The sequence below is a fragment of the Periophthalmus magnuspinnatus genome, chromosome 23, assembly GCF_009829125.3.
Source record: "Periophthalmus magnuspinnatus isolate fPerMag1 chromosome 23, fPerMag1.2.pri, whole genome shotgun sequence".
Classification (NCBI taxonomy): Eukaryota; Metazoa; Chordata; class Actinopteri; order Gobiiformes; family Gobiidae; genus Periophthalmus; species Periophthalmus magnuspinnatus.
In genome coordinates this window covers 7,767,933-7,793,754 of record NC_047148.1, presented here as the reverse complement: position 1 = coordinate 7,793,754, position 25,822 = coordinate 7,767,933, and the positions used below count along the sequence as shown (strand labels likewise).

The 25,822-nt window shown below is 37.1% G+C and overlaps 1 protein-coding gene across 1 annotated transcript in view; it reads right to left on the bottom strand.

The window, feature by feature from the left end:
* The window catches only part of arid2 (AT rich interactive domain 2 (ARID, RFX-like)), a 34,042-nt gene extending 13,331 nt beyond the window's left edge, over nt 1–20,711 (bottom strand). The window contains exons 1-8 of the mRNA XM_033988953.2: nt 20,149–20,711; nt 19,932–20,025; nt 17,578–17,675; nt 6,851–6,984; nt 3,105–3,323; nt 2,763–2,830; nt 2,050–2,119; nt 897–1,132 (exon numbers count right to left, since the gene is read on the bottom strand). Of these exons, the coding sequence (XP_033844844.1) occupies nt 897–1,132; nt 2,050–2,119; nt 2,763–2,830; nt 3,105–3,323; nt 6,851–6,984; nt 17,578–17,675; nt 19,932–20,025; nt 20,149–20,240 (1,011 nt within the window). The 5' untranslated portion in view covers nt 20,241–20,711. The remainder of the gene's footprint in view (nt 1–896; nt 1,133–2,049; nt 2,120–2,762; nt 2,831–3,104; nt 3,324–6,850; nt 6,985–17,577; nt 17,676–19,931; nt 20,026–20,148) is intronic.
* Between the last annotated feature and the right edge of the window lie 5,111 nt (nt 20,712–25,822).

Genomic DNA, 25,822 nt, shown 5'->3' with positions numbered 1-25,822 from the left:
TAAATAAAGCATCTGCCAAATCAACATGGAGCTACAAGAAACATTTTTTTACACCTAAATGAAAAAGCCACAACAATAAATGAGGTGTATTAAAGAGATATTCCTAACTATTTAAAATTGTTGATGCCAGTAAAAAAAAAAAAAATATTTCAAATGACCATTGTGCAGAAACTGATTTTCTCTTAGTCATCAGTGAACCAATTTTAAGAGGTGATCAGTCTGCAATTATACTGCTACTGCAATACAATGGGAATAATAGGCTTGTAAGGGCCTTTTTGATTGATTGATTGTTCCTCCTGCGTTTAAGTGGCATTGTGAGTTTTAGTTTGGCCCACCCGTAACGTCCCACCTAATACTAGGCATGGTTAAATGCTCCCAGGTGCTTCTGCTAAATAGAGGACAATTCTCCTTAACAATATCAACTTGTAACTGCAGATATACAAGTCTTTACTTTATGCAGTGTCAGTACACACTGGGTTAACTGCCACAAGACTATATGGACTCACTTATCCCTTCTGAAGTCAGATCATCTGTACCGTCATTACCATCCCTCATTTATCAATGTTTTTCTTTATCAACTGTCCACTAATGTAACCAACTGTCCTCTATTGTTATTCAATTAATTTGAAAATCACAACGGCAGTCACTTCACTGAGGTTTCACAAAATAGTTGATTTAACCAACAGAAAGTTAGAAAATCAAACTATAATACTGGTCATTGGTCAGAAAAAAAAAAGACAAGCAGATTAACCAAAATTCAAATAATCAAATCTAATAACTGTCCCAAAGCATCCCCAATCATTATACACTCTTGTAAAGGAAAAACTAGAAGCATTATGGTATACAGTGAACATAAACCACATCTTATTCACACTACCAAATGCCAGTTCTCTCACCTCCGCTGCGATGTTCCCGAGCGTGTCTAGCCCGAGCTGCCGGAGTGAGATGAGGCTGCAGTGAGCGCAGAGCAACAGGAAGCGCAGGCACGTCCGGTTGGCCGCCAGCAGCTTCACGTTGGCCTCTTCGAAGGACAAGTTTCTGAGTATGACAGCCACCTGCAGCACCCTCTGGGACTCCATGTCACTGATGCCCTGGGCCCGTGGGGGGTGGAAGAGCCAACAGTCGCTGCCTTCTGAGAGAGACAAGGATGAGAGTCAGAGAACCACAATAACAACCACTAATGTTGTCCTGTTACTAAAATTCAACACTCCAGCTTACATTAGTGATGGTAAAAAATAAAATAAAAAAAAGTTGAAAACTACTTTGTTGAATAATTTCTTTCATTTTATTATATGGTGTCATGACATTTCCTCCAGGCCAAATAAGTTAGGTTTGTGGAGATGCAACCCACCCAAAAACTAAAAAATATGTCAATTTTTGTAAAGGTTAAATACCGCAGCTTTAAACTATTCAGGAAAAGAAACATTGCCCCGTTAAAGTGACTTTTACAGTACCTCCTAAAATGAGTAGCTACTTTCAAAGACTACGTGAAAATGACAAGACAGTTATGTAATCTCAGTGCATTTCAGTTATTATGACAATAACAACTTGTTTCAGCTATAAAGTCAAAGCTAAAATTCCATTTAAAATATGGAAGTAGTTTAATTAAAGAGGAACCTAACAAGCTTTCTAAATGGTATAAACATATTAGACAGTAATAGTTCCCATAATTTGTAACGGCAAGTCCATTGTGGTGGTCCAAGTTTACCTCATACAGACGCCTCAGGAGGTTCAAAACTACACATCTCAAATGCATAATAAATCAATGTAGGAAACTGCACTTATCCCATTTAACTAGAGAGTACGAATGACACTCTACAGCTCAGCATAACTTCAATAAGAATATAGCACAGTTAGACAAGGCTTTGAACATGGGTCTTTGAAGCAATAGCCTTCAGCTGCTGTCAGTAACTTCTACATCAAGAAGTCCAGCACAGAGAAATCTTAAACAACAGATTGCAAAAATTGGCATAGCATTTGTTGTCAATAAACTACTTGGCTAGAAAGGCAGAGGTCGATATAAAAATAAAAATGCAGTATGAAGTTTACCTTGTACTGGACTGGTCTTGTCCCAAAGGAGCTCTCTGACTTCATTGTCTTCAACCACCTCCTTCCAGAACTACACAGGGGCAAGAAAATGTTAATAGAGAATAATATAAAGTGGTGATTGTGTTAAGTACCATGGTAATGTTTAATTGATTACATTTAAAGCTGGTGCAAATGAAACCATTAATTATCAGCATAAATGCACATGTATTATATTATATGCAACATAAAATAATTATTCTTGGGGGTAGGTAAGGGATAGGCAATTTGTACATCCTCCTTTCAAATACATCCCACAAAAATACGTATTTTTACATATACATGTGCAATCAATAGGAAAGATTGACTATTGCACCCCATTCCATCTGAGAGTATGAAATAATCACATCTGCATTTGAAAGCCATAAAGAGTGCATTGATGACACCAAAATTAGCCCCATTAAATTAATGTAAGACTGAACCTTTAAATATAACCGTCTCAACAATCAATACTAGATATGACTATCAGTCAAGAATATATTACAAACCACTAAGGCATGAAAAGTTTCAAATAAAATAAATGACAAAATATTTCATCTTGTGAAATGATAAATTGGTTTCTATGAAAAAAAAAAAAAAAAAAAAAAGCAAAAAGCAAAAAAGCAAAAAAAACAAAAAAACAAAACATTGTGAAAATCCAAGCAGCGATAACAAAAGTTGTGTAAAACTAGATTTACCCTGACAAAGTCCCGGGAGGTTTTCTCTTTCCAGTCTGTCCCAAAAACCCCAGAAAAACTGCCGAGCGCTGCAAACACAAACAAGACATTAGAACAAAAACACTGGTTTAAACACACTTTCAGACTAATCCGAAATAGCTTTGCAGGCAAAGCAATAACATCTCCATGGAGACAAGCAGGTAGCAGGCACATAAAGTTAAGCTACTCAAATCAAGATGTGTTATTACTTCAGAATAAGTGTAATATTGCTGTGTACCAATTATGGGAACAAATCAGGTAAAAGACTCATTCCTGATCAGCTTATGACTAAAATAAAACCTTATTTTTACACAGTGAACCTACAGTCATCGAAGACACCGGCGTGGGCGAGCAGGAGCGTAACCAGTTTGGGGTCCTTGTCCAGCTGCATGGCGTGCTTGCTCTCATTGGAAAGCAGAGTGCAAACGTTGACCGCGAAGTCCACTTCATTTGGGAGCCCCGACAGCAGAGACAGCACCAGTTTGTTGTAGTCGCATGGGGCAACAAAGTCTGTGGACAGGCCGTAGCTTTGGCGCAGATAGTCTGGAAAAAGAGGAAAAGAAAAGTATAATGATCAATAAAAAGGCATTTGAATTTGTGCTATAACCAAGATGCTTTGTTCTAAGTTAATGTATTGATACTTGATTGTCAAGCAAAAAAAATCCCTTGAATTTAAGTAGATTGCCCATCAGGAATTTATACTGCATAAACTATTGCCTTCTTACACTTCACTGACAAATGTGACTGCCAACACCTAAGAACGCTAAAGATTTTTACATTTTACAGTTTAAATTTCAATTAGGGCACATATAGCAGCATTAATACAGAGCATAGACATTCAAAAAGAAATTAACAGTCACCAACAGCCAGTATTACCATATTTTCCGGACTATAAGTTGCACTTTTTTCCTAGTTTGGCCGGGGGTGTGACTTTCACTCAGAAGTGACTTATATTTGAAATTATTAAAATCTATAATTTCACATCTTTGTTATTGTCACACTGACAACCGCATGAAGACAAAGAATTCAATGGATTTCGTGATTTGAAGTGAGATCAAGAGTAAACTTGTTAGCTTGCTTTTTATGCTTTGGTATGTAAATGCAAGATATTAACAGTTAATCAGATATCTAGACACGTATTCAGTTCGCCATCTATGCTTCATGTAGCTGAATACATATAAACGTGTTAGGTTAGCATGCTGTACTGCTATTCAGCCTGTTGTTGTCTAAAGGCAAGTTATAACAATAACAATAAAATAAAGATAAATGTCTGTTCTTGGTCCCGAATTTTGCTAAATAAATTTCCTCCTAAAATGTGACATAGTCCAGTGCGACTTATGCTTTTTCTTCATTATTAAGCTTTTTTTTTTTGCTGGTGCGACTTACTGTCCGGAAAATACAGTATAAATGAGCCTCAGACACCTGCATTTCCAGTGAGCTTCTCATTACCCATTTGGCCCATTGCTTCTGTGAATCCTCTCATTGCTCTCAAATGCCTAATTCAATCATCCTTCACAAGTGCTTACCTTGCAATCACAGACCATCCTACTGGTTTTTCCCATTCAAATTCCCATACCCAAATCGTAGACTAGTTGCAATATTTTTGTTTAACCAACTTTAAAGAAATCTGGCTTTTCATTTAAAGGTCCCTTATTATGCTATTTATGTTGTTATATATGTGGTTTCCTTATCAAAAACATACTTGGAGTTGTGCTTTGTTTCATTCACACATGTTTAACACACAAATCCTGCATATTTAGGCTGAGTTGTGATGTCACTGTGCAATACATGAAGTGCTCCACTGTGTTTTTAAATTCCATACACCTTCACTAGAATCGTTTGGTTAATTTCAGCCCTGTACTTGCCAATCTCTACTGAAAAGAAAGATGGCCGTTAACTTTAAACCTACCGCTTCATGACATCACAAGGTGGAACAGAGCTTTTTGAGCTTGGAAGATGTAGACAGACTAATATTAAAAGGATTACTCAAACATGTGTGAATGGAAAAAAAACACAAGTTAGGGTATGTTTTTGATGCGGTAACAGCATTATAATATGGCTAAAAGCAAGAGTCAATTTTGAGTAATATAGTACGTTTAAAGCTACGTTCAGGTTTGATGAGGCGCGTCCAGTTTGAATGAGGAGCATGTGTGTCAGCTTAAATGGAGTTTGTCTCTGGGTGGGTCGACTGCTATGATTGGTTTAGTATAATTAAAATAGCTCTAATCCCAAAGTCAAGAGGAGTGGAGTATGCATTAAATGATGTTACTGAGCAGCTGAAACAGCCCAAATCAAAATGAAGATACTGGCATAATGCTGTATTGTATTGTCTACAAAGTTGAAAATACAACTGTCCACAGCACCACCACACTTATTACATTTTGTACAAAGAAATCTTTGGAATACTTGATTTGAAATTGATTGGTTGGTTAGGTACAATACCGGGAATAAGAGCAATGAAAAATGCTACCTAGCTCATTTCAATAACAAACAGTCAATGAGTGAATGCTGTTGCTTGTTTTGCCATAACACAAGTCTACTCCCCATCGCATTATCAATTTCATTTAGACCTGAGATATTAATGAGAAACAAGAGATCAGGAATTAAAGGAATTTGCATAGCCCTGAAGCTATTCCTCATTTTCCTAACTCATTCCTTGCATACTTGCAATTCCTAGTTGTCAAACAATAAAACACGCGATTTGTGCAAGCAGCACACAGCACTCTCATTTTGACCCAAAGAGCTGCTTTTCCAGTATATTTATACAGGGGATAAAGAAATTTCTACAAAGATCTGGTACCTTATATCCAAGTTATCTGTGGGATTAGCATTGCAAAACCGACAGACATGTTTAAAATCATGCACACGCCAAAATACTAACTTTTCTTTGCTCAGTCAAAAGTAATTCTACAGAGTCAGTTTACCCATTAAACTGAGGTCACGCTGTTGCCTTTACAATTCAAGTAGTCCACTTATTTGAGTGGCCACTTATTTGAAAGCACAGAAATACTGATTATATGTTTCTGTTAAATCTTGTTACATAGCGATCCACTGCGGACTGTAACTATTAATTTGCCTGGATTTTTTTTTACTGTAGAGTGGGTAGTGCACAAAGGATTTTCATTTTCATTATAAAACAACAATAGTCATTATTGTGTGTGAGCTCTGCTGTGGCACACAGTTCATAATTGGGTCTGATTATCAATACATTAAAAATACAGCCACCTCTTGAGATGTGAAACCTAGCAACAATGAAACAATTAGCAGTTCAAAGTGGTGCATTTAATGAATTTATAGAGAACGGAAAGACAAATAAGCTACCATTGGATGGCGATGGCTTCTAGATTTTGTATCCAAAAAGGAAACATTCTAAGTTCTCCAAACACTTTACAGCCTTGGATGAAGCAACACTTAACATAAACTGAATATAATGAGTCATCAAGTTATAAAATATGCAGTACAAAATGAAGAGGGCAGAATGCTAAAAGCCCTCTGGTGGTATAAGCTAGCAAGTCACTCTTTTATTCTGACAAAAGACAAAGTAGAAATGTTTTGATAAAGTTGAAACAAATGTGGTAAAGCGTGTGGTTTATAACTAACACTGAGCAAACCACAACTTTAAGAGGTCTCCATTTATAGTTTTTGCGACATCATGTGGGCAAACTGAACATTACAAATAAACTGTTTGGGATTTATTTGTGCAATTTCTATCATTACTATGCAGTAGTGTTGTCAAGATACTAACATTTCAAACTTTATTTCAATGCTCTGGAATAGACGCAATACTGATTTGGCTAGCATGATAATTTTAAAAACATTCTTTGTTTCGACAAAAGAATGTCAATTTCAACATGAAATCATAGTACTTTTTATATTACCATGTGGCCTTACATCCATGTTATCTCTCAGTCATCCAGATAGGTTCCATAGTGGTCCATGGGCAGATACTAGACTATGTGGTCTTATACTTCTTCTGATACAGTTTATATTGTGCATCCCTACTTGAAACCAACTGTCTGGAGCAACTATCTGTCAAGAGTGACAGAGGTAAACAGAAAGGCCGTGTATACCTGATACGACGTGTTGCTGGTAGTTGTAGGAGTTTGGGATTGCACCAAGTGGAAGAGAATTTTTGGGATTTCCCGGCTGCGATTCATCATCATCTTCGCCAAAATGATGAACTTTCTCGTACTTTTCCAAATACCTGCAGACAGAAGCAGATAGTTAGTTAGGCAGAAGAATAGTTAACTTGCGTTGTATGGTTGTATGTGCCAGACAAAAGTAGGCTGCAATAAGCCTCCTCACACTCTCACTACAGCATGTGAGCTCGGAGCTGTGACTCATTCAGAGCCAGAGTCTGAATGAAGATCCACTGACGAGGAGGTAATCCCCGCTCTGCTTCTGCTGCTGCTATGACACCCTCCACACAACCGACTAAAAATATTCAACCTGCTCACCATGTGTGCAAGGGGGGGAGTGTGGACGAAGGGGTGAGAGATGGAGGAAAGGGAACAGGAGAAAGAGTGGGGGTGACAAAAGAGGGGAGAGGGGGACGAAAAGACAGAAGAGAAACAGAGGAGTGTCCAGTCTGCACAGGGAGTCTTGGAGTTAGAGAAGGGCTTTAGAAGAAGTCATATCTAATCTATGAATATCACAACGTCAGCACAACTGAAAAATGTCACAAACCCAAACATGCATCCATTTTCCAGCCTCATTGAACAATTTCACACGTTCTGCCATTTCACACACATGCTACGCTGTAAATGCCAACTTTGCCGTTATTGGTAGGATATTAGATTTTTATAATTACACACTATACATTGTACTCTATAAAAGGTGCAGCATGCAGCTTTTCTGGTGGAGTTCACTTTGTTTTTCTCCATGAACATTGCTGAAAATGCCCTTCTTACCATTCTTAGAGCAATAAAAACACATAATCCAAAAAGCTCCAGCAAAGATTTCATGTAATTCAATAACAATAGTAGAAGGTGATGGATGCTCTAACAGAAAAGTTACATTGTGCAACTTTAAAAGAAATATTATTTGGTTTAATCACCATCAGCTTTGAATATTTTAATTGCACCATTAATAAAGTGTGCAATGATTTATATAGTCATAGCTAGTATTCAGGTTTGCACAGATTTGCTTTCAAAGAAAACATTCTAAAAATCTGCCAAAGAGAAGATACTGTATACACTAGGACTAGAAGCAGCCATGTAATTTTATTGAAGGTTATAACATCACATTGTGCAGTTTCTAAGGATAAGCCACTACACACAGCTGCATTTCCCCATTTTCATAAAAGGCACCACCAAACACCAGCCTCCTCCTGTTCTGGGCCAGCTAACACGCACACAATACAAGCTGAGGCAAATCTCCGGCTTCCCCTGCCCCATATGTTACAACAAGTGCACAGAAAGAGGGAAAAGGAGAGGGAGGAGAGATAGAAGGACGGAGGGGGGTGGGGGGAAGACACAGCTGCAAACGGCCAAACTCGTGACACGTGTGGAGCTCAGATACACAAAAGACTCTCAGACAAGTCCCAGGGCAGAAGGAAATGAAATGTAGTTTAGAGAGAGGAACTGAATGGTTGTCTTTTCAAACAGACGTGGTTTGTAGCCTTTTCTAGGCACATGTAATTGCTAACAATGATCTCCAATAGACTTTGGGACTAAACCAGGGACTATAGAGCTCAACCAGTCCATGATTAAATACCACAGTTGAACATTAGGACAAAAGGATCTCTGAATAGGTGTGTGTGTGTATATACACACACACACACATATATATATATATATATATATATATATATATATACACACATATATATATATATATATATATATGTGTACACACACACACACACACACACACACACATATATATATATATATATATATATATAAGTAAAAGTAATTTATTATTATTCTCAGAAGAAACAACACAATATTTGAAATATTTTGAAATTACCATAATTTTTTAGCTCTTACGAGTATATTGTGACTTGACAAATCACAATTCTTGACTAACCAAATAATGCTTACATCCCTACCTACAAAATTACTGTAGATACATATTGGCTTTTAATAGGCGTAGTAACTGATTTCCATGATTACATTTTTCACATAACTTTAAAATCAGTATTTTCAAGTGCATCCACTTGCATCACAGCTGTACAGTGTAAAGATGGTGAGATTAACATAAAAGTTAATTCTCCAATATCAGTTTTGGTGCCAGTTATATCTAGTTTAATTTAATTGTCTAGAACCCATTTCCTCAGTGTATTGTCTTTATGTGCCCATTTTAATACATTACAAAAGTAGTTTAAAATACAGTTCGTTTAAGTCACTGTTCTTGCCTATACACCTCACTCATCCGTTTTTGTGGCCGCCTGCACTGCCAGACTGTGGGAGACCGTTGCCCCCTGCTGGACGAGGACAAGCACATGGAAGTCGTCCCACTGCTCCCAAACAAAGCAGAACAAGTGTCTGAGGGATTTAAACAGAGCCAGCTGCCCAACACCACCAGGGAACATTCATTAGGACAGGGACCAGCCTATTGTGCCCTCTGCTGAAGATGGCACGATTGAATGGAAAGACAATATTAATGCTGTAAAATATATTGTTAATGGCAATAAAATTAAGTGTTCTGAATACATTTTGAATCAGTCTGGAAAGGAAAATAAAACATAAAAACAACTGGGAGGATGATGGTTCCAGATGCTGAAATTTGTCCAATCCCACCTTAATGTTAACAGGTCTCAACACACCCGATTTCGCCACAAATTTGATCAGGGGTGCATGTTTTTGTAGTGGCCATTGTATATGCAACAGGTTTCCCTCTTTATAAACAGCTAGAGAACTGAAATATTGACTAAAAGAGTACTCTCGTATGTTTCAGCTCTTGTTTGTAGAGATCTAAACTACAGGGTTAGGAGCAGGCTTGTCATGATAATTACTCTATTGACTTATTCAATATGTGACAGCTGGAACAATGTATTTTGGGGCTCAGTATTTATCATGCACATATATGCGCAGTAGTGGGGAGATTTCTGCTTTTTCTGTAATATGGTAAGATATGAGCTGTAGAGAGATGAAAAAGTAACATCCAGAACTAATTATTAGTTCATTCGGCTTTTTATTTGTTGCTCATGCTTTTTAATGATACTGTGTTTAAAAAAATGTTTACTGGAATTATCCTGCTTTTTTATTGTCAGTGATATAAAGTAGTTTCAGTATTATCATTTGTGATATTCCTCTGTAGCAGTATATCGTGCTTCAAAATTGGTTATCGTGGCAGGCCTAGTTAGCAGGCTCCCATAAAACTTTGGTTGTTTGGAGAGGCCGTTCTACCACCTGCATATTTGTAGCCTTTTGTAGATGGCAAATAGCAATTTTGATTCAATTGCAATTGTGCAGGTTAAAACGTTCAGTGGGTCCTAGGAAATATATGGGGAATAATTACCTGATGCACCGTTCTGTGGAATGATGCCAGGGATTTTTACTCATTACTTAACAGAGAGGCAAAGGTCAGAAGAATGTCATGTACTATTCATTCATACCACGCTTGTCTCACTCTCGTCTGTGGGTTTGTGCTTTCATTCAATGAAACAGTGGTGACTGCTGTATCATTATTCACTTGTATGGTGTAGCAACAGTCATACTGTTTTGTTGGTGATAATATTGCCAATTTAGCAACGCATGTTTTCGAAAGCACAAAAATAAATGACTTAATATTGATACAATATTTGAGTCTCTTAAGGAGATCTCGAACAATGCATGTTGATGAATCATATACCTGACTCTGTAACTGTGACTAAAACATTAGTATCTCTTCACTCACGTTTAGATTGACTCACAGGTTAAACACATGAGTTTTTATATCCTAAAAAAATATTTTTTTTGAGCACAGAAAACAGGATACGCTTTAAGAGGCCTGTGTTTCATGCACTTATTGTCGCATGACTAGAAATATGAATATAATAAGTTATTTAAAACAACTCTGCAGCAACAATGTTAACGGTAACCTTGAATCAAGATGGAACAGTACTTTTTAGCCGCAGTCAGCTCTTTGAAATACAAGTCATTAATTTATATTAAGAATAGCAAAGAATGAAATTTCCAAACACTGTCAACCATGATTAATAGAAACGTAAAAGCACCAACTTTCCACAGAAAGCTAGCAAACCCCCCTTGAGCTCATCCAAATGTAGTCACAACTACTAGCATGAACATCGCCTCTTCCTTTTAACCCATCTGCTTGATTTTAAAAACTCAGTGCGTATAAATTTGCTGTGGCTTGTGTGTGTATGCACCTGTCTTCAATTCTGTTCCCCATTCCTACAGTCTTTCATTAAAAACATCTTTTTGGCATTTTCACCCACTGTAAAAACTACAAAACTGTTCAAGGCACAGTGTCAAGTCCAGAGCTGATCTGAGGGAGGTAGATTAGGCTATCAGAAACAGCCAATGTTCCAAGGCAGGTCACATTACTTTAAATTTTACATTTTAAACCTTAGAACATGGAATGTTTTGCGTGAAACTAAAGAAATTACAATATACCGGTAAGCAGTTTTGACTAGCACTGTGAATAGGAAAAAACAAAATATAAATTATATATATATATATATATATATATATATATATATATATATATATATATATATATATATATATATATATATATATATATATATATAATATATATACATATATATATAATATATATACATATATATATGAAATCTGCAGCTTGCTACAAAGAAAGGTCAATCAGTTCTGTCGTTTTGAACAGGAAGTTAATGGACCCTTTTCTATATTAGCATTATTAACCTTCCTAGATACTGCGGTTTACAACGGACAAAATGTAAAATCATAGGCTGCACATGTTATTGTTTAGCACAGAAAAACTGAAAAAAATGACAACCATTACAACCAAATTACACATTTCTAACTCCTGTGCCACTTTCAGACATGCACTCTGAGGTGTCTAGAAATGTGGTACGTAACGGGGTCACCGCAAACCACCTAAAAAGACGGTTCATAAGCATTAAAAGTAGGAACCAGGAGAAGGAAAAAACATTTACCCAGATGTGCTTAAACAAAAAAGAAATACGAAAGGTGCTAGACTTACAAAGATCCAGTGGCAAAATAATTAAAGAGGTGACAAACTAAAAGCAGAGCAAAGTGAAATGTGTTAAAATAAAACCTGTTGCTAAATTAACAGAATAAAGGCTATGCAGGCGACAAAAACACGTTTAGGCTTCAAAGGCCATTTAGCTGTTTAGAGAGGATCACGTTAACCTCTTACAATCGGACACCACTCACTACAAGTACCCCCTGAGAGCGTGAACATAAGGACATGCACTCTACAATAGACAAGATCACTGGGATAAAGCAAGCAGGAGACTATAGGTGAACTAAAGTAAGTAAGCAAGTAAATACTCTATTTGTATTTGTTCTAAGTGCTGGCATAGTAGTAGTAGATATAGTAGTTAACTGAAAGTATGGTAGTCTCATACTGAAGTTCTGCCACTCTCTGCAAAGAGTAGGTTTATCTGTCAACTACATAATCCTGACTAAGGATGTCACAGTATCAGATTTGACATGTTTTTGTTTATTTTGCAAAGAATCAGCTATCGTGAATAATCATAAAATTGTGATGAGACCATGATCAAACAATGAAGTCCTCAATGAAATTACTTTTATCCACACTGTCTAATAGATGGCCATTCCTTGAATATATGACAGATCTCATCTCCCCCTCTTTCTTATTGACTTGTCTTTTTAAGTTTTTGATGACTGAATGAATGCATGGCTGAGAAGCTACAAATGAATTGCCCTTGGTGATAAATAATGACAAAGATTTTGGCAGCAAACTGAGCATTGCATGGGGTTGCCCTGGGTACTCGCAAATCAAATCAATAGCAAATCTGACAAGACAAAAATAAACAAATTCAAATGATTATTCAGGCTAACAAAGAACACTACAACAAAGTTTAGTTTTGTTGCACACCTGCATCGTGCATTACTCACCCAATTGGTGTCATCAACTCACCCAAGTCTAACCATGCTGTGAGTGTACCCTTGCCCTCACATAAGCCCTGCCAGTGGTCACCCACTAACTGTGGGACTGGTGGTTCAGTTACTGCTTCAAAAAGATTTTTGGGAATAGTTACATAGCTTGTAGAAATTGGCAGCAATTAAAGCTGTGTTGGATACACTTTGTGTTTTCAACATTTGACAATAACTAAATATACCACTTTAAAAAATGAAAGCTGAGATTTTCCAATGATTGAAACAAATGCTTGAATTTATCATTTTAAGACTAACCTGATTTGCCCATTATTTATGGATAAACAAGATTTGAAGTAACACTCACCTTCTATTCTATTTTGGGTCTTTGCCTAAAGCACAAGTGCTAATATTTCAATACAACTCTCCACACACTGAGGAGCTGCTAAACTTTTGACCTCCCAGAGTATGTCATGCTCAAATTCACAAGAAGACTTCTTCAGCCCTCGCCAATATTTGAGGTCCTGCCAATTGTAATTTTAAATGGGAGTCACGAGCCGCAGAACATGTTGTAACCCAATTTGTACTTTCAGTGCTGCTACCAAACTTGTGAATCTGATAAAACAAGAGTAACAGAAACACAGCACAGAAGACTGAACAGTGTATGGAGGAAGAAAACGATTGGCAGTAGTTTTTGAACAGCAGAAGGCAGCATACACCAAGTCTGAAATCTGTGTAATAGTAATAGACAGTAAAATATGGGGCTTGGCTGTGAGTGGAATTTGCGTATAAGGCAGCAGAGGTTCAATGGGACCTTAGTTTTGACACCTGCAGCTAGACAATAACACATACAAAAGGTAACAAAGAGGTCTTATTATTTATTCAGTGGCTGATTTGTGTGTGTAAGAGATCAGCTGTCAGACAGTAAATAAAATGTCCACTTGAATCAATAGCGTTTATCTTCACTAGACAGAAACGGTGCACCTTTTTAAATGCTTTCTAAACTGTTTAACTTTTCTGGTGTGGGGCCTGAAACCTGCTGGTCTCCATACTTTGCTTTGATTACTCATCCATCTTGCATTTATTGCCTAGAATGCATGTTTTTCAAAGCATTTTACACTCCTACTGTGAATGGGCTTGCCTCTACAAACATCTGATCTGTGACTTAACCTGGTGACATCACCTGATTGTGTCCATGCCATACTGTGGAACATTCCAGGTTAAGGAATTTCATCTCCAAGGAGACACGCATGTGGCAGATCCTCATCTAGAAAAGTTACATAGTGCAACTTTAACTGCTCTTGCCTTACATGAGTTCTATATATACAACAAGGACCAATGTGAGTTTAAGTCCATGTATTACTTAGAATTAATGCGTTATTTAACCTCTGCAAATATGCATTAAGCTTGGCTATAATAGGTTCTATCTACACAGAAAGAGGTGACATTCTCTACCTACTGACAGGAAACAATACCATCAGCAATTAAATATATGTTTAGAATATGATGTTTTAGTAACCAACTGCTTATAGCCTGTTGTAAGGTACAGGTAAATGTGTGCAAAATGTAGCAAATCTGCAGGTTGCAAAGTGAAAACATTTTCCTTCACCAAACACCATCTTAAAAAGAGATGCAATGTGCAGAAGGCCCTATAGGGAACAAATCCTGTACATTATGTTCATTGTTGTTTGTATAATGCACCTGCACTGGTAAATAAAAAGCAGGTCGCATTAAAAATAAAAGAAAAATCATGAAAGCCAACGCCAAAATCCTTAAGACAAGAACATTATTCGACCTAATTTATCCACTTGTTAAAAAGCATGTCTCTTCTTTGACTTCTGTGCTTGTTGCTTTTGTCTCACTCCCACTCTCCTCCTAGACATCAAATCATCTCCTCACAACAGCACAGAGCTCTTTAATGTGCACCTGACTTTATACCACTGGGTCCAACATGTTTATTTGCTAAACTGAAACCACCACATATAAGAAAATACAAACTTCCAAACTCAAAAGATGGTCAAATGTAGAATTATTATTGCCTTATTAACATTTTTGACTACTACAGCATCATAGTCAACTCATAAAACTAAATATGTAGTTAAATGTGTGAAATAAGAGCCAATGCCATATATCAAAACTACACACTTTTGAAAGAAGAATCTAATGTTGCCTCTAAACAACTACAGCCTTTTTGAATCAAGTTTAATTATTTAACCTCACATTGCTTTGACACAGTAAACTTAACTATACAGAACTATAATAATTTGACTTAAATCCAACTACATAAAAATATTCGTAAGTGTACATGTAGTAATTTCCATCCCTTAAACATCGCACTATTGTGAGTCACTTTGCTAGTTCAGTTATTCCTTATGACCATACTATTCATTGCTACTGAGGCAGCACATCTAAGCCTTTTGTACAAGTCTGACCTATGGCACTATACATTTGCTGCTGGCAAAGGTCTCCAATACAATTCTGTTTGCAAATATGTCTGTATAGAAATCTGACACTTAAATTCAGAATTGCCAAATGGTCACTTTAAAAAGGCCTTACATAAAGCAATATTTTTAATAAACCACTTTTCACTTTTCCTTCCTGGTGTATAGCTTAATATAATAATGTATTTTCAAAGCAGAAGTTAGCATCATGACATGGATTTGTCTATACAAAAACTACACACGAGGGCACTAGGCCGGCATCTGCTGGTGCATTGACAACTGAAGGAGGATTTTTTTTTTTAATCAAGCTACAACAAAAGGAAGTGATTCAAAAATGGCTAAACCATTTACAGCAATGATTAAAATTCTGGTGAAGTTGTGTGGACTACAGAATTGTTTCATGAATTATAACTTGTTGACATTTACCAGAAAAAGAGAACAAAATAAATTTAAATAACTGATATTTGACTCTAATCTTACACAACTTGCATTAGACTCACATAAAGCTCTTTACTAATGCCTCCACCACACTAAAACAGGTGGCTACTCAAATGCAAGATTACATTATTAACTCCTGATATGAGTCACCACTACTTCAAAACAAATCCTAACTCAAGTGCAACAGCATTTCACCTATGTAATGCTATTAACCAACAAGTTTATAGTGTGAAAATGGTTGAGTCGAAGAGAGAAACTGAGTCAGCCCTTGTCACTATTGAATGAAGTGTGTCTAGAAGCATGGAGGATGTAATCTTTTTATAGAAGCCATTGATAGAGGCAGCTAGATGTGAAATCCAGCAAACTGCTCCACTCACTACTCCAGGTTAACTTTATCAGGTATTTGATAAACATTGCTATAGTAAGTGGAATGTATTCAACTTGTTACATTTTTCAATGATTTACCCCTGTCCAAAAAAATTGTCAAAGAAGTTAAATTCAGAAATCTGGCAAGAATCATAGCAAATTTATAAATGCTTTACAGATGCTAACTAGCCTGTTCTCAGAATTAGAAGATTTCAGTGTTTAGTACTGACTCAGATCACATTTATTTATAAAGCACATTTAAAAACAGCCACAGAGTTTACCAAAGTGCTATCACAGAGTTTACCAAAGTGCTATACAGACAACAAAGTACAGACTTAAGTATTTTACAAGCTTGTCCTTAGATGAATATAGGACTGCAACTAACAATTATTTCGGCAATCAATTAGTGATTATTTCTGATTGCTTAGTTGTATGGATCACAAAAGGACTGAATTCATTTTTTAACAAAATTTGATCCAGATAAAGCTGAAGTGATTCTGCTTGAGGACATCTTGATTGAGTATACTTAAAAGATAAAAAAAAAGGTTTAGAAAGAAATAAAACCTCTTCTCTCAGCACATGGCATATGTGCAAGGCATGGCATTAGTCTGTATAGTCTGGATAACAATTATTCAATAACTAAATGAATTGGAGATTATTTCAGTAATTGATTAGTTGCAATTAATAAATGAATTGCCCTCTCAGTTCTAGAAGAAAACAAGTTACACTGCCACAGTTCATTTGAATCAGTTAGTTGCAGGTGCTTTTCTATTGTCTGCAGGCAGGTGTCAGTGATGGAGCAGCTCATAAACCACAAAGTAACCGCTTTTATGCAAGCTACTACTATCAATAGCAGACTGTACCAGTGCAAGTCTATTGACAAATACATGAATCTTTGGCTAGAGGAGATTGTTCAAACCAGGATTACTGTCAGGTGGTATTGGTGACAAAAGGTATGAAGTACAACAAACAGGGTAAAAAAAAATGTTCTTCTCATAGAGCCAAAGAAAATTATAGCATTCAGTTTTTAATTATGTGACCCAAACATTGACAACAAATTGTTTTCACTACCATGGGAAACATTTTAAACAAAACTCAAAGTTTAGGTAAAGATAAATCACAGTTTAGCCCTCTAAAGTCTATAGTACAACCATGTTCTTAAATGCTTATGATTTGTGCATTAGTTTAGCGGTTCATATTTTACTTTTACATTAATTGCTACTGTTATGTGCTTTACATGTGCACTGTGAACAAAACTAAACAAATTTGAAAATATACTATTCCATTTAGAAATAAAAAATAATAATTTGGTACTTCCCTAGATATATTTCTCCATGGCATTAGTAGAACAAGATCAAATGAAATTCCTTGCCATGAGAAAGATAAGCAGCACAAAGTCACAATCTTCCTTTGATAACATCTAGCTAGCTGGTCAGATGCAGAGTGCAGAGAGGAGGCTAGCGCTACAACCCGCTACATTTGTAAACACTGCCCACATGCTTCCACCTAAAGGAGGAAAGAGCGGTTAAGGCTACTCACCGAAGGTAGTACTGTTTTAAAGCAAAAGCTGCATTCGAACAACTCCGTGGAAAATTAAACTCCTCGCCCAGTTCACCCCATTGATTCTTCTCAGAAACCTAGAGGACAGAAAGGAATTGTGGTTGTTAATATTTGACAGGCAAAAAGGCAAAAATGGCTTCGCAGTCTAACTGGTGCTACTATCTGCATCTGACTGGCCACCCTCAAATAAGCACCAAACAGCTCCTTATCGACAACTTCCTCCAACCGTTAAAGGGATAGGATTGGCGTTTTGTGAATGTGGTTATAGTAGATGCATATGAGAAGCTATCTGTAAGTGAATCTAAGGAGTTTAAATTTGGAGGAGACAGGAACAAAGACAGGCACTAAACCATGTTTGCAATTTACAATTTCGTATTTTTAAATCTTGTATGTATACTTTTCACTACATTTATTACACTTCTTTTGTGACGCATTTGATCACAGTTGTAGTTTTCATTTTGTGATGTCAACAACTGTAACAATACTAGCCTCGACTCCAGCGCATAATCTTCTGACACACATAGCTGGTAATGGCATACAACTGATATCCAAAACTGAAAAGACACCATTAATTGTTCAAAATATGTGGTTTATAAGGGGCTTTCCTAATGTTGGTTCAGACAGAGGCCACAATGAGGCATCTGTACTCAGGAGTGAACTCTGTATCTCTTGCTCTGATAGTAGTTTCTGAAGTTATTATACAGACCCATATTTGCAACTATACAAGACAAAGTTTGTCCTTGGTCCTTTCAGCTTCCCCAAACTTTTTTTTAAATTTAAACATATGTAACGAACTTGATTTAACAAACTTAATTTTGGTGTAACACTTTCAGTAGTTAAAAAAGAATAATCAAGGTATTAAAAGTTAAATTTCCCAGTTCAGTCTATGTGCCTACACGTGGAAGCTGAACAGTAACAATGTGCTGTAGGCTACAGGTTTAACTATCAACTTTCACTTACTTATTTTACAAAATACAATATATTAATTCACAGAGTTAAAAATGGATTACATAAACAGCACACATACTGACCTGGGTAAAGAAAGGAACAACATCAAATGCATATAAGGTAGTTGAAGTTTTGTGCACCCTTGATATTGTAATTTGAACAATTTGTCACCAAAAAGTAGTAAATCTCAACTTTATCAATGTAAATGATCATCTGTGCAACAGATGAATCCATGAAATAGTTAATCATTTTGTAGAAGCAGTTCAAAGACGACCAAACTGAAGACTTTTGTTTTAGGATCGACACTAATTGACCACACAATTTTCAAATATACTTTAAAATTGTATTAGATTTGCAATCGTGTAAATTAAAGTTTTTAGAAGAGCAATTAACTTAACTTATCTTGAATCTTTTGTGAAGAATTAGAAAATATAAGAAATTCCTTGTCCAAATTTGCTAAAAATAAAATAGCGAAGAGCCAGTTTTAGACTCCAATGCTTCTGGCCCCATTCAAAGGAGAGCGTGGTTTTGTTTATAATTGCTCCAGACTGCAACCTGTGCACACACTGTCAACTCTCCACTTTGAGACTACTGCCTACAATAAGTAGCTCAAATGCCTATTTTAAAATACAAAGCTAGCCTTTAAATAGTTTAAACTTTTAAAGATATGCATTTAAATAGACTTTAATGCCTCCTTATAGCACCGGGATTGAGTACATTTGTCATTTGGGCTTATTTGTTTTTGACACATCGGTCTGTAAAAGTGGCTGGCTCTCTTTAGGATACTATCATTACTGTTGAGGCTAGTTAGCAATACAGCTAACAAGCTAACTTTTCGGTTAGGCTCTAAAATGCACAGCAAGCAACCAGGAGCTAACTATGTCAACAAAAGTACACGTTTTGGCTGGCGGCGACTCTCTTTCCATTTTAGAGCAGGTTTAGGTGACATTTACTGTCTTCACTGTATGGGCCCGATACGAGGCCTACATTTTGTGGCAAGCCATGAAGCCGAGGAAGATGGCTAAAGCGAGAAACGAGATACGAGGTTTTTTCTGTCCAAAACGAGTGGTGTAAAGTCAAGCGGCGTTTCAGAGTCCGTATAATCGATGTGAAATGTGCCCGCTCATTTTCAGTCGCTCCAACTGCGCTCTGACTGACTCCCGAGGAAGGCTCCCTCTCAATTCAAAGCGCACACAACAACACAAGCACCACACATTGCATAGGGATACACGGCAAACTACTAGCACAAGGCCAGGCACCCAGCTACTAAGGCTTTCCAAGAGGCTTACACTTGTCCTGGGTTGTCTGCACGGAGTTGATGCACGGATCAGAAGTGTTCAAACGCTGCAAAGTGTTGAGAAAACCCACTTTTGGTTCCCACTCACCTTTGCGAAGCCACCTAAAGATACGACTCTAACATAGAGAGTACCGAGGTCCAGCTCTCTCCCACCCACGACAGGAATCTTTTTAAACGGTGATCTGTAATAAAAACACAAGAAATAATCACGCATATATTTAGCTAACACTTCAAACTTACTTATCATGACATGTGATTGTAATTTAAAGTTGGATTTCTGAGTAATAAAGCCGCCTAAATCTCACCCTCTGGCTTGGTGAAATTGCCGCAGCTCGTCCAGGAAAGCCTGTTTTTTCCTTCGCTGATCTAGTAGATTTTTGCCCGTCGAATTTGCCATTGTTTATGCACGCCAAAACGCTTAAAGTCCACTTCGGTCGCTTCTTAAGACACCAAGGATCCCATACTCCGCCGGCGCTCAGTCATTCGCGAAGCCGAGTGTTAAAAAAGTTAAAGAAATAGCTGGTAGCGCGGAGAGCGGCAGCTGGGGTTCGCTAATAAAGACTGATGCACAGAGAGCTACAAACCGACTCAAGGCGAGTTCACACGCACGGACACAAACACGAGCGGTCCACCATGGCAAAGTGTGCACGATTAAAGCTTTTGTTCGCGGTTGTATCGGTTTGGAGTGGTTTGACAGTGTGTTAGGACGCGGCTCGGAGGCTATCGCACACACCGTATAGCGAGCGGTACAGGGATCAGTGTTCAGACAAAAAGAGGAGAAGGCCGCGAGCGGAGGAGCCAGCCCGGCCTGCCATGTGTGCAGCGCCGCGCACAGCCACAGGAGGTACTGCAGCGTGTGTCCCGAGCAAAACGACCGCCGCTCGTGAACAATAGACTGTTTTCTTTTTTAGGGACTGTCTGACAATCGCCCCTCTTCGCTCAGAAACGGGTCAGGAGGCGCTGGGAAATGTCCCGTGGGGGGAGGGGATAGTACTAATTACCATAGGGCTCATGTTATCGCAACCAGGCGTGTAATAGAGGGCGACCAGACAGTTAGACCATAAAACATTTATTTCTGACCAAATCAATTGTCAATACAATATGTCAAAATGTGATTTAATATAAACAATGTTTTTTTTTTTTGAGCAATAAGCAATGTTAGCCCACGTGATGCCAAAACACATTTATAGCACTTTCAAACTTTATTGATCAAAACGGAAAATTATGGAATAAAAATAATATAATACAGACAATTCAGTAATTACAAAGGAATGTCTTATTTTAAGTGCATGCAATAAGGACATACGTTTTATAGCGCTAATGATTTACACATCTCAAAATATTGGTTATTGTATTATAGGATATGTATGGTGGGTTATCTTCACATTCACTGTCACTGGACTTGAGTTTGCAGCCGGGAAGAACTCTCCACAGAGCTCCACAGTCCATTTACCACATGATGTACCGGGGCAAGTGTAAACTGCAAAGTTAAATCTAAACCAGGTTAATGAATGATGGCAAAAATGAAAGACTGCAATCTTGTCAAAATATGAATCAACCTGCTGTTTATAGCACAGTACTGATTGTGTTAATGTATTTAAAGTGTGTGTGTATATATATATATATTATAATTTTTTATAACAAGCCTAATAATACTTTTGACTATAATATATATGTAATTCAAATCATTGAGTTGTATAGCTGCTTTTGAGCTGATAAGATTGTTTACAAGCCATTTATCATTATTACACTATAATGTCAATATCATGATAGTGGTGATTATACCTGTCTGTTCTATTATTCCTTCTTTTTCTCCTGTTGCATTCTCTCCACTCTGCATGCTGGATTACTTGTTCATGTAGCTGCAGAGTGTGAAAAGGGGGAGGGTAAGTTGCGCCTATCCCTTGCTGGATGCTTCAAAATGACTTTTATCTCACGGGATGGTGAGAATTACTCCTGATCCCTTTCCTCTGTTCTGCCAGGCGGTCGGATATCTTCGTCTTGATGGGGTTACATTCAACCATTACACGTACCCCTTTGCTCAATGAAAAACCTGTCACAAAATGGCGGAGACGTACGTTAGCAGACCCCATTTTGAGGAATTGACACAAGACAACGTATAACTGTGTGTATTTGCGTGATTTTTGTGGATATTGTTCTCTTTTTTCGCAAACTGAGCAGCGGAGGACCTCGCGAGTTCACCACGCGCCGGTTTGGACTCCTGAAATGTGGGCTCACGAGGCGCCCGCTCTGTCGCTCTGTCGTTAGCACCACTACACTGTATTACATTTTTCGCGTTTTATTCTTATTTATACAACATATTTTTTACTTGTACTTCATTCGACAACATACAAACAACATTGCCGATATGAGTGCATGCTCGCTTGGATGTTTAGGTTTCAGATATTTTCTTAAGATTTAAAAATGTCTCTTTTAGTGTTTGTCTGCTAAACGCACCCATAGCTTTGTGTCCCTAGTGTTTGTATTGGTAACTGTCACTTAAGGACATGTTCACTCAGAGCCACCACAAACAATCCATCCTCTAGTCTTTCTTTATAGGTATGTCTCAGTGATTGTTGCAGATAATTCGTTGATTACCTCTAAATAGTTGCGAATCGTGAGACTGGATTGTTTTCACAGGCAGCTAGCATCCGGCTAATCTTACTAGCCGTGTTGTATAGTGATATCTTCTTAACAGATTTACGTGGTGGAATGGTTATTACTCATTTGTAAGTAGTATTAACGTGAATGGATATGCCTGCATGTATTTTTCTGTTTTAGATTATGTTATAAATCTACAATATTCAATAAAAATATGATTTAAATGTTGTATATAACATGTAGCATATGCACACATGGCCTACATTAATCAGTCATATTTCATACATTAGAACTGTGTTTGGGAGCTTTGAAAGAGAACCAAATTAATGATCAATATAGGGTATGTATTTGGTTTAGATTGCATGTTGTGCCTTCACACTTGCACATCAAAGCTGGGGCTAACGGTGGAGTTAAACGTGGACAAAACCGAGACTAAACTGAGCTCAAACTGAAATCAACCCTGAACAAGTGTGAATTAACTCCAAAAAAGAAGTTAATAGCTCTCAAAACATCGTAAATATAGGGTGTGGTAATATGGTTATATCAATTTTTTCCATTATGTGACTATGTTTTCCTAAATATATTGGAATACATAACTCATATATTACATATTTTCTTTTTTTTTTCCCTCATTCTCTTTTATATAGCTTTCCAATAGACCATAGCCTACACGATGCATCAGGGCCACCTTTTTCAGTCAAGTTTACTTTATTTACCATTATACTTTTCCCACTAAGTGCCCAGGCCTATTACTATTACTATTGTTTTTGTTTGTTTGTTTATTCTTCTCCATATAGCTACTAGGACTTGGACTAAGACTTGCCTCTGATCAGCTATAGGCTTTTACACAGCCCCACACACAGATCAGGTCACCACCTCTTTGTAAGCTACTTCTACTATATGATTTACCCCCAAAAAAGTGCACAGTCACTAAAGCCATCACAGAGTGGCCTTCATTCGATGTGACAGCTCAACCTCCTGAAGCATATGGTGTAAATGAGGCCAGAGTAAAACCCAAGCTCTTGCAGACAAAAGCCCCCAGTGGGACGTTAACTGTATATAACGTCCTTACACCTCTTGTGGCTGCAGCCTGTAGCGTTCAATAATCCCAATGAGAAATATAGTGTGGCATGGCGCTCTCCTCTGGGCGAATGTGGTATTGCACTGAATTAGCTCATTAGTTTGGGAACATATTGTACTTAATGCAGATCTTTAGGGATATTTTTAAAGGGACAGTACATCGGTCTTACTCTGTTCTAAAATCTTGAAGTAATTACCGGGCCTCTCCCAGTTTGGAAAGGTATATGTTAGTTTAGGCATAAAACTTGTTTATTTTCCAACACTGCTAGAACTTTGAACTGCCATAGAAGCTCCCCAGTGTGATCTGTTTAAATGAAATACAATCTATTTGCACATTTAAACCAACATATTTAACATAAACCATTTAGGCTTAAAGAAACATGTGCACTGTATGTGACATTACTCCTTTCAGAATAAACCGAGTGCAAAGGAAAAATGCCTGTATATAAAGTTTATGATAAAGTTTATGTAGCCTAATTTGTGGGTTACATGAATTATAGCCTAAGCAGAGACATACAAGAATTGTCTCAGTTACTGGAAACTGCTAGGCCTATATAAAACAATCTTACTAAAACACCTCGTTATGAAAAGATAAAACAAATGCTGCAGAATATAGGCCAGTAGGTGGTGCTTTTGTCTAAAGAGTATGATATCAGTCTGTGCTGGGGAGTATACAGTCGTTTTATGAAAATAGTATATCAGGGGAAAAAACTGGCTACTTGACTGCTGTTTATAAAGACACTAGACTGAATGTTCAGTCAAGTGAAAGACGTTAAATTTACAAGATGATTTTGTAGCCTATAAATATAAGGTTAATTTAAAAACAATTATTATTAAAATAGTTGCTCATTGGTCAAAAAGAGTATCGATTTACAGCATGGTGTGTGTTTTGTATTGTACTCATTCAACCACTAGAGGTCAGTAAAGTCAAAGGGAAATTTGTATTACTCTATAGTTACAAGCATATTTTCGTTATTTCTGTTTTATTTACTCTTCACTGAGAATCTATTAATCAAGACCAGATCTTGGTCAGGGCAAAGAGAATTACAATAGGCTACAACCCCCTTACAAAACAGCCTCATAGTTACAGGGATATGGAGATGTTCATATTTTTTGTTGAATGTAATAATCATAAAACATAAGAATAAGAATTACACATTTTTACAAACAGCATCACCATCTTTTCACGTAGCCTAACTTCTAGGATTGTCTAAAGACCCCAAGGATACAACACATTTCACTTTCAACTTTGCTGCACCTACAATAATTCATATAATTTTATATGACTGAGACTGTAGGTTTATTTCAACATTTTGACATGATTTCCATGTCAAAACATCAGTCCCAAAAAAAACACTGAAGTACTTTTAGACGGCCTTTTATGTAACTGTTCTTTAAAGTTGCACTTGTTGCCATCTCCATCAGAACAATATCCTTTTGAGAGTCAGCTGGTAGAGGGGCACTGGCAGCTGGAGAGTGGCTCTTTCTTCAAGTATTTATGATGACCAAAAGTTTGAAGTGGATGCTGCCATGGTTCCTCTGCACAAAGACTCTGGGTGTGAACTGAAATACCATACAAAAGTGCCCTCCTTCATAAGGAACACCCACTTGTGTTCTTTATGCTATTCACTTCTCAAAAACTTTAAAAAATTCAAAATGTTTATCCAGCCTAAGTGGAATTGCCATGTGGCCTGGTGTATTAATGTTTTTTTCATCACCTAAAGAAACTGACACATGGATTGACAAGTTTGGAACTATGTCTGGGGAGGAGTGCAAAATCATAAAAAATTGATCAATGGAACGTCAAGTCAATCTTAAAAATAATTAACAATGTTTTTATTATGAATATTATTCAGGCTATGGGGTTATTATGCCTTATAGCCTAATTTGGCTAATTTCCCTTATTTGACAGAGGTTAGATTCTTACTGAAGAGTCTATTGAATAGCGTAACCTTTGAACAAATAGAAGATAGGATGATTTTACGGGTAATGTACTGATTATTTTACTCATAAATGTCAAGCACTATTGATTTTCTAGATACAGAGGTCTCTTAGTGGGTTACACTGAAATGGCAGTGCTTTTCTTATAGCAGTTTGACGAATAATCTAAAACAACATAAATTTTAGTATTAATATATATTTAATACTAATATGTATTCACTCAGACGTCTGTAGACTCACTTTCTATTCAATAAGGCCATTTATTTACTATGAATGGACCTCTTTATGGTTGTAAACGACACTCAGGTGAAGTGCATGACCCACCCCTTTTACCCAAACGCCGTGCTCTGATTGGCT